The following is a 10,824-nucleotide window of genomic DNA, read 5'->3' on the forward strand; positions in this document are numbered from 1 at the left end:
GTTGTCCCTGTGATGGACTGGAGACCTGTCCAGGTGTCCCTGTGATGGACTAGAGACCTGTCCATGGTGTCCCCCGCCTCTCACAGTGATTGCTGGACATGGGCACCAGTGACCCCCGCGAACCAACAAGGAAGAAGCGGGTAAAGATAATGGATGGATGGTTGGATTTAAAATGTTTCTTGAATTTTTGATTGGATCCATCCAGCAGGGATGTTATTAAACAGACATTAAGGGACATTAAACAGATGTTTTGTTGAATCTTCAGATTGTTTCAGACATTGTGGTTTTCTTTTAGAAGCTTAAAGAGCTGGATTTGTGCTGTAGTTTGTGTGGTGGCAGTCAGTTCAGGGAATTAGACAGGATTCAATCTTAGACCATTTAACATGCTTTATTTCAGCATTCAAAATAATTAAAAACATCTCAATTTATTATACATATACAAAATAGGTACAGATCCTTGTGATGTTTTTCCCCATTAGTGTACCTTTAAAATTCACAACCCATGTCTCTTTTTCTGGCCCTGATGTGAATGTTTTAATTTTGGTTGTTGCAGGAAACAAATTAGAAACAGCTGTGGTTTCATGTTAGCAGCAAGAGTGCCATGCTGGCCTGACTGTAACACTGCACAACAGTGTCACGGGACCGGACAGCCTGCATGCCTCAGATAAACAATAGCACCTTAGTTGTTTCAGCTTCTGTTGAAAGTGTCAGCAAACCTCCACTGACTGCCACAACTAAAGCAGGCTTCACTTCAAAAACACTTCTTACAACTGGAATTAGTTTCTATTTTGAGGTAGCCATAACATCCTTAAAAAAAGGTTTCAACTTGTGTTTCTCTGCTGGCAGTTTTAATGTAGCTTTTCTTTCAGAATTAAAAAAAGGAGAAACAGCCGATGAAAGACGAAAGCAACCACAAGAACAAACAAATCCCAGCAGCTGCAGGTGGTGTTAGGGGGCGCTGGCCACCTGGTAAGGGGCAGGCGGAGCAGAGGAGGGCACAACAACAAACACAAACATATCTGTCAGTTTCACCGTTTATTCATCAACACCTGAAATGTGGTACAAAGCAATTCTGTCTGTTAGGCTTGTCCTGTCACTCCTCAGAGGCGTAGAAAAATACAAAGTCAGTTGTGTGTTTCCGTAAACTCCAGTGAGGCCTGGTTTGGCTGGAAGAAGATGGGAGGTTTTTTTTACACTTTACAAAGGCATATATTATTTTCTTGTTGCCAGTGAAACCAAAAGTCTTCTCTACAAGGTCCGTGGTGTTGGTGATGGCAAGAAGAACAAAGGAAGAAAAGTCCAAACGGAGAAACGTAGTGGTCCTAAACACTATGATGCAGACGCAACCACGCCGCCACCATCTTGTTGTTGAAGAAGTGCAGGTTTTAGGCAAAGTGGACCATCAGAACAACAGCCAAATGGAAACATGTAGAATCAGGAACGAGGGGGCAGATTTTTCAATCAAGTGACATAAAACAAATGTTTTGTTGGGGGTTTCTTATTGGGGTTGGGATGACTGCTAAAAAATAAAAAATAAAACACGCACACACGCTCACACACAACAACACTTTCAAGTCCAGATTTTTCTTTTTACAAGAAACAGACGGGTCCAATTTCAAGGCCAAACTCTTGGTCTGGAGCACCAACGTCCATAGGAGCAATATCAATAATGGGCAGACGAGATGTTTTCGATGTCTTGTAATCGATGACTGTCTTGCCCCATGTTCCGGTGTGTGACTGCAAAAAAGACAAAGTAATATTAGTTTCAGAAGTCAAAATGATTGAATCCCTTTGGTTGCTTATCTAGTTCTATCAGAGGTCATATCTAAAACACTTTAAAAACAAGACCAGCTGAACAACTATTGGAAAGAAATGTTTTTATGTCAGTTAAGAACAAATTCTCAATTAAAAGCTTGTTCAGCTGTTAGTCAGGAAGAGGTGGAAGAATATGTTTCCTCACCGTACAGCCATCTTCCAGGACACTGTAGGTGAAACGGCTGTTGCCCTCAGCTCTGATCTCAATTTCGTTGGAGCCCTGGAGGAGAAGGGCCTTCTTGAGGTTGCCAGCAGTGGCATCCATGTAGGCAATGCTGTTCTTACAGTGGTAGGTCACGTTCTGGGATGCCTCCGTGGACATGAGACGCAGGAAAGTCATCTGGATGTTGACGTCCTCTGGCAGGGAGCCCTCACTTCCGTACTCAAACTATGCAGGAAGGAAACAAAGGGAAGAATTACTGGTTGGAAGTGTAAGAACAACGACAGAATCATAGAAGGAAAGATATGAAAGAGCTGGAAAAAAGAAGTGAGGCAGGGCGCTGTATGGAAGAGGTGTTATTGAATGCCCTTGAATTTCCAAGAACTCTAACATAGCTCAAATTTTAAATGAGGAAATGGAGGATGAAGTAAAAGTTAAGAAGTAAAGATTGTTGGTGTGAGTAAAGTAGCTTCATGTGTTTACCTGGAAGCCATTGTTCATAGCATCTCCGAACCAGACATGCTTCTTCTCCTTAATGTTCTTGCTCATGTACCAGTTCTTCTTGGCCACCTCAGGCTGGGTTGGTGATACGCAGGTCTCTCCAGTCTCCATGTTGCAGTAGACCTTGATGGCATCCTGAGTACAGCCTTGGTCTGGGTCAATCCAGTATTCGCCTGAACAACATCAAAGTAAAAGATAAAATGTCAAAACCTGGGAAAACTGTTCCAGACAAAGTTTTTAAAAATATACTGTGCCACCATTATCTAAGCTCTGTAAAATTATCATCTGCCAAAAGGCATGCACAAGCAAGACTTCAATTCTGACTTACCGCTCTTCCAGTCAGGGTGGCACATCTTCAGGTCCCTACAGGTTCTGGCAGGGTTCTTTCTGGTTCCATCAGGGCTGCGGATCTGCTCAATCTGCTGGCTCAGGCTCTTCAGGGTGCTGTCCACCTCCAGGTCGCGGTCACGGAGAACATTGGCATCATCGGCACGGAACATACGGAAGGGATCAGGGGCCTTCTCCTGGGGCTGGGCAATGAAGCCAAGGTCGAATCCACCACCAGGAGCACCAGGTGGACCAGCAGGTCCAGGAGGTCCAGGAGGACCCTAAGTGAAAACAGGGTTTGGTTAGTTTCTCTCTGACAGTTCAGTCTACTTGTGGGAAAACACAACCTCTACACTCCTACGGTTGGGAGAAACAAAGTAAATAGAGGAATGGAAGAACAAGTGGATAGTTGGACTCACAGCAGGTCCCATCTCTCCAGAACGTCCACGAGGTCCGGGAGGTCCAGTGGGTCCAGGAAGGCCAGACATACCATCCTTACCAGGAGCACCAGCAGATCCAGAAGGACCCTACGAAGATCACAGAGGAAATTAATGAAAGTTGAAATTTTCGGATGAATGAATCTATTTTGGAAACCCAAGTCATCATCAGTCCAGAATTTTAGAGAGAAAACTTACTCTAGGTCCAGCAGGTCCAGAAGAACCAGCAGGTCCTGCCTCTCCAGAAGGTCCCTATGAGTGCAAACAAAAACACAGGACTTGTTTTTGAAAGCAAAATATAGACATAATCTATATACAGTAATTTGGAGATATATGGTAATGTAACATACGGAAGGTCCAGGAGGTCCCTGTGCCCCAGTAAATCCTCTGTGTCCCTTCATGCCTCTCTCTCCAGCCTCTCCTGTCTCTCCCTTGTCCCCACGAGCTCCAGCAGGTCCCTGTTAGGGTACAGAAAATAATTTATTGTTATGTTCCACCCATTGTAATCATCTTTTAATGATGACGTTAATACTTACAGCAGGGCCACGAGGTCCAGCAGGGCCAGCAGGACCAGCTGGGCCAGCAGGTCCCTGAAACACAGAGAAGTCATTTTCAAATAAATACACACGATGGTACAACTTATTAAAAGGCTAAGCTAATGAGTAATCAAAGTGACTTTGTCACTCACAGTCTCTCCACGGTCACCACTCTTGCCAGCGGGTCCAACAGGGCCAGGGGCACCAGGGGGTCCAGGTGCACCAGGGGCACCAGCAGGGCCATTCTCTCCACGGTCTCCCTAAAATCAAAACATTAAAAAATATATATTGTCATCATTTGAAGGCAGAACCTCCTTTTTATTCACGGGGCTACATGTAATATAGATATTATTTCTCCTCACTAAAGATGTCAGCTAAGCATCTAGTGCAATCCAGATTGTTGCTCATGAAGGAACCTAGCAGCTGCTAGTTTAGATACTACATCTACAATCTTATGGGTCAAGTACACATGAGCATACCTTAGGTCCAGGGGCTCCGTCACGACCAGCAGCTCCCTCATTACCAGGGGTTCCCTACAACAAACCAAAGCAGGTTAACTAACAAATAAAAACACCTAGCAGTAGCAGGAAATTGAGACCGTGCAGCCTTGTTCCTGGTACCTCACGTCCAGGCTCTCCAGGGGCTCCGGCCAAACCAGGAGGTCCCATGGGTCCAGGAGGCCCACGCTCACCACCAGGTCCAGAAGGTCCTGGCTTTCCAGATTCTCCCTGTGGGTCACACATTTTCACATTAAGTTAAAATACCCTTAGATATTTGTAATTTATTTTCTAGTGCTTTGAACGGACAAAATCAAGTTTCACAGATTTAAAAAAAATAAATACCCCCTTCAGAACAGTTTGCATAATGTCCTCTGGATTTAACCCATCGCATGTGCGGTACACCCAGGTGGAGCAATGGGAAACTTTCAAAGCCCCCGGGGAGCATAAAAGGAGTAGGTGTTTTGCTCAAGGACACCACAACATATGGACATGGCAGGTAATCAAACCTGTGACTTTCTGGTCTCAAGTTGACTGCCATACCACTGTGCCATGACCACCCACTATATGATTTACATGTTTGTAAAGTTAGTTTAGCATAAAAAACTCACAGCAGGTCCGGGCAGGCCAGGAAAACCTCTCTCTCCTCTTTGTCCAGGCAGACCAACAATACCACGCTGTCCAGCAATACCTTGAGGTCCAGGAATACCAGCAGATCCCTGCAGGAGGTACCAGGGAGAAACAGGGAGAAGGAGGTTAGACAACAGAAACAGGAAGGAAAATAGACAGGAAACATGTTCTTATGCTGCCCACTTTCTCTGGTGTCACAAATGTAAATTTACAGTAAATCAAAAGAAAATAGTCATTTTTTTTAGTTATTTTAGCCCTGAGTTTGGGACATTTTTGAGTATTTTTTTTAAGAAGAACACCTACAGGAGAACCATCGGCTCCAGGACTACCCTTCTCCCCAGTAAGTCCTGGGGGTCCGGCAGCACCAACTTCACCAGGGCGACCAGCAGGTCCGGTCTCACCACGGTTTCCTTTGGGTCCCTCCTTGCCACTTGGTCCAGGAGGTCCGGGAGGTCCAGAATTGCCCTATAGGTTGGAAGAAGTGGTAAATCATAACAGTGCTTTAAATGTTGAACACTGCACTTCACCTTAGCAACAATAATTACTAAAAGAATTAGTGAGAAAGGCTTACAGCGGGGCCAGGAGGTCCAACTCTGCCAGCCGCGCCAGGGAAGCCGGTAGCACCCTAAGGAGGAAAATCACATCAGTTTACTGGGTCTAGAGAAAAACTTTATTGAATCAGTTCAAATTTTAAAAAATTCAGAACAATAGGCAGTTTGGCAGGTGGATTAGAGAGCAACCAGACAATGACTTACAGGAGGTCCAGCAGGTCCACGGGCTCCCTTAGAGCCAGTGTTTCCAACGGGACCCTGAAATTAAAATAATAATAATTAATTTACAAAACACTCTTACTTTTCATTCTGTGTAAAGTTTTTCTTGTATCATAAACTAGGTTTTACTGTTTGATGTCATACCTGAGGTCCAGCAGCACCAGTTGGTCCAGCAGGACCTGGGGCACCAACGTCTCCTTTAGCACCATTATCTCCAGGCTCTCCCTTAGTGCCAGGCTGTCCATCAGCACCCTGTAGTGAAAAAAGATGACGAAACATTTAGAGAAAAAAAAAGTTTCAAGCAAAAGAAAACCAAGTCTGAAAATGTTGCAGCATTCACGAAGAAAAAAAAACTTGCAGGAGGTCCAGCGAATCCAGCGGGTCCAGGTGGTCCAGCCTCACCACGCTCACCCTGTCAAAAAAAGAAAAACTTTTATTCCACATTTTAAAGATTTTGGATAAGAAAGTTAAAAAACTTACAACTAAATGTTTGCAATTAAGTAGACTGAAAAAAAAAATACTCACTGGAGCTCCACGGGCTCCTGCAGGTCCAACAGGTCCAGGGCCACCAGACTCTCCCTTGTCTCCAGGTGCACCAGCAGGTCCAGGAAGTCCAATTGGTCCTGTCAAGCCACGTGGTCCATCCTTACCAGGAGCTCCATCACCACCTTTGGGTCCTTGGTCACCCTGGATTTTTAGCAGTTAGCATTAGCAGTGATCCCACAGCTCATCGGATCTCTGGATTAATGAGGATCCAGCTGAGGGTTACTTGGTAACAAACATCATTAGATGGTGATTATGACAACAAACTGTCCTTCCTGTGGTTAAAATTAAAATTCACAATGCATACCTCCCATAGAAGTGATTAGGACGGTGTATTCTAAGAAGCATAAGTTTGATTGTGTATAGTGGGAAGTATTAAAGACTGCTATTGCGACAACTCACTCTGTCTCCTCTCAATCCTGGAAGTCCAGCAGCGCCACGCTCACCAGGCATTCCCTGCAGTCCAGGAGGACCCTGAGCTCCAGGAGCACCGGGGGCTCCAGCTTCTCCCTGAAGAACCGAAAGGAAAAAAAATCACATAGTGAATACGATTCAGGTAACCTAAACCCAATTAAAAGTCTGAAATACATCAAATGAGCCATGGTAACCTTAGCGCCTTCGTTTCCAGCAGCTCCAGGGGATCCACGGGCGCCAGCAGGTCCAATAGGGCCAGGAGCACCACGTTCACCAGGGAATCCTCTATCACCCTAAGAGAAAGAACAACAGAATGTGAGGTAAGTGCAGGTACAGGAGCAAGGAAACCATGATGACTGCCAGCTAGACCTTCAGAGTTTATTATGCTAATTATTATGCTAACATTGTAAGAGGTGGTGCACACCACTGTAGGTCTCTATCAGCTGTTCTGTAAATCAAGGCAAAAGCATGTCACCTCATTTTTATAAAAGTTATCCTGATTCCTTTAGCCTTAAAGCCAGACCACAGTGGTCTAATACTGTGCACATTACAAGGGTAGGAGCTTTCTAGTTAGTGATCTAACGGTTGCTTTCAAATTAAGGGGTTATTTCAAACTAAAAACTTGAACCAAATTCAAATAAGACCACTCTGGTGCGATCAGTCAACGTCTACTTTTAGAAAGTCTTGGTGCAAAACATATTTACATTATTTGGATGTTGAGAATTTCAGGTATTAAAATGCAATCATTACACACCTAAGAACAACACCAGTCATTATTTAATAATCCTCCTATCCTGAATGCTCTTGACAACAGATTATTAGGTGATGGTGACAATAGTGAACAGAAGCAACTTACTCTAGATCCAGCAGGTCCTGGGGCACCAGCCTCACCTGGCAGACCCTAGACACAAAGACAAATATAATGAAGAAGCTCTTTCTCTCAGGAGAATGTTTCAAACTGATCACAGTTAGTTGAGTCGTGTCTCAATTCACACCTGCTCTCCGGGCTTGCCAGTCTCACCAACAGCACCTTGGGGTCCAGGAAGTCCCTGGAATCCAGGAGCTCCGGCAGGTCCTGACTCGCCTCTCTCACCAGTAGGACCCTAAAGATACACAAAGAGGTGTCAGATTCAACAGCAGTGACCAGCAATTACCTTCCTTGGACCTGAAGTCTAGGGAGGGTTCTGCTAAGCGTGTGTGACTGAGTCATGTTACTTACAGCGGGTCCAGAAGGACCTTGAGCACCAACATCACCATCCTTTCCAGGAGCTCCCTGGAAACAAAGATGGCAGGGTTTTAGAAAGCCTGATAGTTTCTGTTTCAATCAAATCAAAGGTGAACCACTTACAGCAGGGCCAGTGGGTCCCATGACTCCTCTCTCACCAGGCTTCCCAGCCTCTCCCTGTACACCAACAAATATGGAGGATAACTTTTAGGAGCCTTATTCTTGGCGTAAACCTGGGAAGGTATATCACAGAGCTAGTGAAACACTCACAGCAGCTCCTTTGGGTCCAGGGAATCCCATGACTCCAGGCTGACCTCTAGCTCCAACAGGTCCAGGTGGTCCAGGGCGGCCATCTTGTCCAGGGGCTCCCTGATGGGAAGGTTAAATGAAAAATGAATTTCAGTGTGAACAAATGAGCTTAACGGTGCTGGATATTGTCTTACAGCAGATCCCGTCTTGCCATCAGGGCCAGGATTGCCTGGGCTGCCGGTCATACCCTGCAGACCAAAAGTCAGAGGTCAAGTGAGATCCCATGGATGAATACATTGTGTTCATGGCAGGGAAGTGTACCTCACCTTAGCTCCTGGGAGACCAGGCTCACCAGTGCGGCCAGGCTCACCAGTGGAACCTTTAGGACCAACAAGACCAGGGGCCCCACGCTCACCAGTAGCTCCCTATGAAGAGAGGAGAGTTAGTGAAAAATGAGTTCAACTGAAACAATTAATTTATTTTGTAGATGAAGGGAATGAATAGTTTCAGTTGTGGGTACTGTTATTTACTTTGGGTCCAGCAGGGCCATCAGAACCAGGGAAACCACGGCCACCGGGAGCGCCCTGTAAGAGGGAGAGAGAAACAAATCTCACAAGAAAACCAGTAACAGTTGAACAAACATCTTGAAAGCTTCAGCTGAAGGATGATGGGAGGTCAGGCTGATAAAACCAGGCCTGAGAGCAGAACGTACCCCCTGCTGGACTAAACATGCACCTGCAACTCCACATATACATCAAAAAACCTTTATTGTCCTGAACACTGGACATGATTAATGTCTCCAAATGTTTACACACAACAACCATTAGCCAACTGTATTATATAGCTGCAGCTGTGCAGTAACAACACAAATACTTTTAAAATACCAGTCAACGTTGAGTTTTGATTTCCAGGTGACTCCAATCGATGATTCAAAAAACAGAAAATAACTCGAAGCGATACATACACGCTCTCCAGGTGATCCACGAGCACCTGCAGCACCAGGCTCTCCTCTGGCTCCTCTCTTGCCTTCCTCTCCATGAGGTCCAGGGGGTCCTGCAACACCTGGAGCACCCTGGAGAGAAACCCATCCACAGAGAATGTCAAAGGCCAAATGCATCAAATACATTTTGATGTTTGTGCTCTGAGATGCTCTGTGGTAGACTTACAGCCTCTCCCTTGGCACCAGGCTCTCCCTTGGATCCTGGGGCACCAACCTCTCCCTGAGAAATACATGAAAATAAGAATAGGTGAAGAAAACAAACTACAAACAAGTTGATGATCAGCAGTGATTATTTCCTGTCTAGTCCTCAAACACAACACAAACAGCTGCTGCCTTGGTCAGAAGGTCTGCAAAGGTTCTGGTTGGCTCCATGGAGAGCTTTACTCACAGTGTTACCCTTGGGTCCAGGGGCACCAGCAGCACCCTGAGGTCCTGGGGGTCCACGTGGTCCAGGAAAACCAGGAGCTCCAGCAACTCCAGCAGCACCCTGCAGGGGGCAGCACATACAACAACAATATGACTGACAAGGAAAACTCAGTCCTGACTGGTTTGTTACTGACCCCACAATAAAAGTAAAAAAATATATTCAGTATTTTTTTAGACAAGGACTCACGGGGGCTCCTTTAGCTCCTGGAGCACCATCAGTTCCTGGGTTTCCCTGCAAGCAAAAAGAAGGGAACCAGATTTATTATTTAAACCAACACAAGCTAAATTATTTTACAGCTTTTAGGAAGTAAACAGATCTTAGAGCATCTGAATACGTTCAGGTCTAAACTCACAGAAGGTCCAGCTGGGCCAGCAGGTCCAGGGTTTCCAGGCTCTCCACGGGTTCCAGCAGGTCCCTCAGATCCACGAGCACCCTGTGGTCCAACGTCACCCTAGAAGCAGACAAATAAAGCAAGTAACAGGTAATTTACAGGTGTTGTTGTAAATGCAGGCAGTCTTTATAAAACTAGACTTTATGAAAGTCCTTTAATGAGTCAGTCAGTCTGTCTTTTTCCTGATTAACATCACCAGAGAGAAAGGAAGTGACTGATGTTGATGTTATGATGTGAAACTTTGATCATTTCATTAGAAATATTCATTGATATAGATTATTATTATTATTATTGTTATTGTTGTTGTTGTTGTTGTTGTTGTTGTTGTTGTTGTTGTTGTTGTTGTACCTTAGATCCGGGGCCACCAGGGAATCCAGGAGGTCCTGCGGGGCCAGTGGGACCCTAAAAGATACATAAAAATAAAATTTAAGTATCAAAGCTTCTTCCCAGCTGGAGCTGTAAACCAGATGTGATTTGTTCAAAGTGAGCTGTAACTTTAAAGGGCCAGTGTGAGGGCTGCAGTGCCACTTGGTGGCAGAACCTGGAACTACGTTTTTTTAAAAAGCCACATTTTGTTGGTTTTAAATCTGGAGCCTGTTTTTTTTTTTTCATCTGTCTCTTTAGATTTATTGTGTTAATACAGTGAGGCTGAACTGTGGCAGCTAATAAAGAAGCTGATCTTCAGCTAGTTTAAATATAAATCCTCCTTCTGAGAACATTTAAATCTTTTTATTGTCACACACTTTAATTGGCTGTAAATAATGATTTCATTTCTTTTATCAGGCAGGTCTTAATATGTCACACTGAAACTTTAAAGAATCCTTTTTGACAAAATGCAGTATATATATATATATATATATATATATATATATTCGCTGTATCATTAGGTAATTGTGGTGTGA

At 44.6% G+C, this 10,824-nt stretch overlaps 1 protein-coding gene across 1 annotated transcript in view; it reads right to left on the bottom strand.

Annotated features, from left to right (window-relative positions):
* Window positions 1–1,020: 1,020 nt before the first annotated feature.
* LOC119421425 (collagen alpha-1(I) chain) overlaps window positions 1,021–10,824 on the bottom strand; it is an 18,897-nt gene continuing 9,093 nt past the window's right edge. The window contains exons 16-49 of the mRNA XM_037688783.1: window positions 10,271–10,324; window positions 9,884–9,982; window positions 9,718–9,762; window positions 9,493–9,591; window positions 9,271–9,324; window positions 9,069–9,176; window positions 8,635–8,688; window positions 8,431–8,529; window positions 8,299–8,352; window positions 8,126–8,224; window positions 7,979–8,032; window positions 7,850–7,903; window positions 7,626–7,733; window positions 7,487–7,531; window positions 6,825–6,923; window positions 6,619–6,726; window positions 6,199–6,360; window positions 6,032–6,085; window positions 5,818–5,925; window positions 5,659–5,712; window positions 5,475–5,528; window positions 5,207–5,368; window positions 4,885–4,992; window positions 4,397–4,504; window positions 4,256–4,309; window positions 3,929–4,036; window positions 3,777–3,830; window positions 3,591–3,698; window positions 3,439–3,492; window positions 3,223–3,330; window positions 2,805–3,084; window positions 2,459–2,649; window positions 1,961–2,203; window positions 1,021–1,737 (exon numbers count right to left, since the gene is read on the bottom strand). Coding sequence (XP_037544711.1) covers window positions 1,591–1,737; window positions 1,961–2,203; window positions 2,459–2,649; window positions 2,805–3,084; window positions 3,223–3,330; window positions 3,439–3,492; window positions 3,591–3,698; window positions 3,777–3,830; window positions 3,929–4,036; window positions 4,256–4,309; window positions 4,397–4,504; window positions 4,885–4,992; window positions 5,207–5,368; window positions 5,475–5,528; window positions 5,659–5,712; window positions 5,818–5,925; window positions 6,032–6,085; window positions 6,199–6,360; window positions 6,619–6,726; window positions 6,825–6,923; window positions 7,487–7,531; window positions 7,626–7,733; window positions 7,850–7,903; window positions 7,979–8,032; window positions 8,126–8,224; window positions 8,299–8,352; window positions 8,431–8,529; window positions 8,635–8,688; window positions 9,069–9,176; window positions 9,271–9,324; window positions 9,493–9,591; window positions 9,718–9,762; window positions 9,884–9,982; window positions 10,271–10,324 — 3,390 coding nt within the window. The 3' untranslated portion in view covers window positions 1,021–1,590. The remainder of the gene's footprint in view (window positions 1,738–1,960; window positions 2,204–2,458; window positions 2,650–2,804; window positions 3,085–3,222; window positions 3,331–3,438; window positions 3,493–3,590; window positions 3,699–3,776; window positions 3,831–3,928; window positions 4,037–4,255; window positions 4,310–4,396; window positions 4,505–4,884; window positions 4,993–5,206; window positions 5,369–5,474; window positions 5,529–5,658; window positions 5,713–5,817; window positions 5,926–6,031; window positions 6,086–6,198; window positions 6,361–6,618; window positions 6,727–6,824; window positions 6,924–7,486; window positions 7,532–7,625; window positions 7,734–7,849; window positions 7,904–7,978; window positions 8,033–8,125; window positions 8,225–8,298; window positions 8,353–8,430; window positions 8,530–8,634; window positions 8,689–9,068; window positions 9,177–9,270; window positions 9,325–9,492; window positions 9,592–9,717; window positions 9,763–9,883; window positions 9,983–10,270; window positions 10,325–10,824) is intronic.

Source organism: Nematolebias whitei, chromosome 15, assembly GCF_014905685.2.
Source record: "Nematolebias whitei isolate Nwh7 chromosome 15, NemWhi1, whole genome shotgun sequence".
Classification (NCBI taxonomy): Eukaryota; Metazoa; Chordata; class Actinopteri; order Cyprinodontiformes; family Rivulidae; genus Nematolebias; species Nematolebias whitei.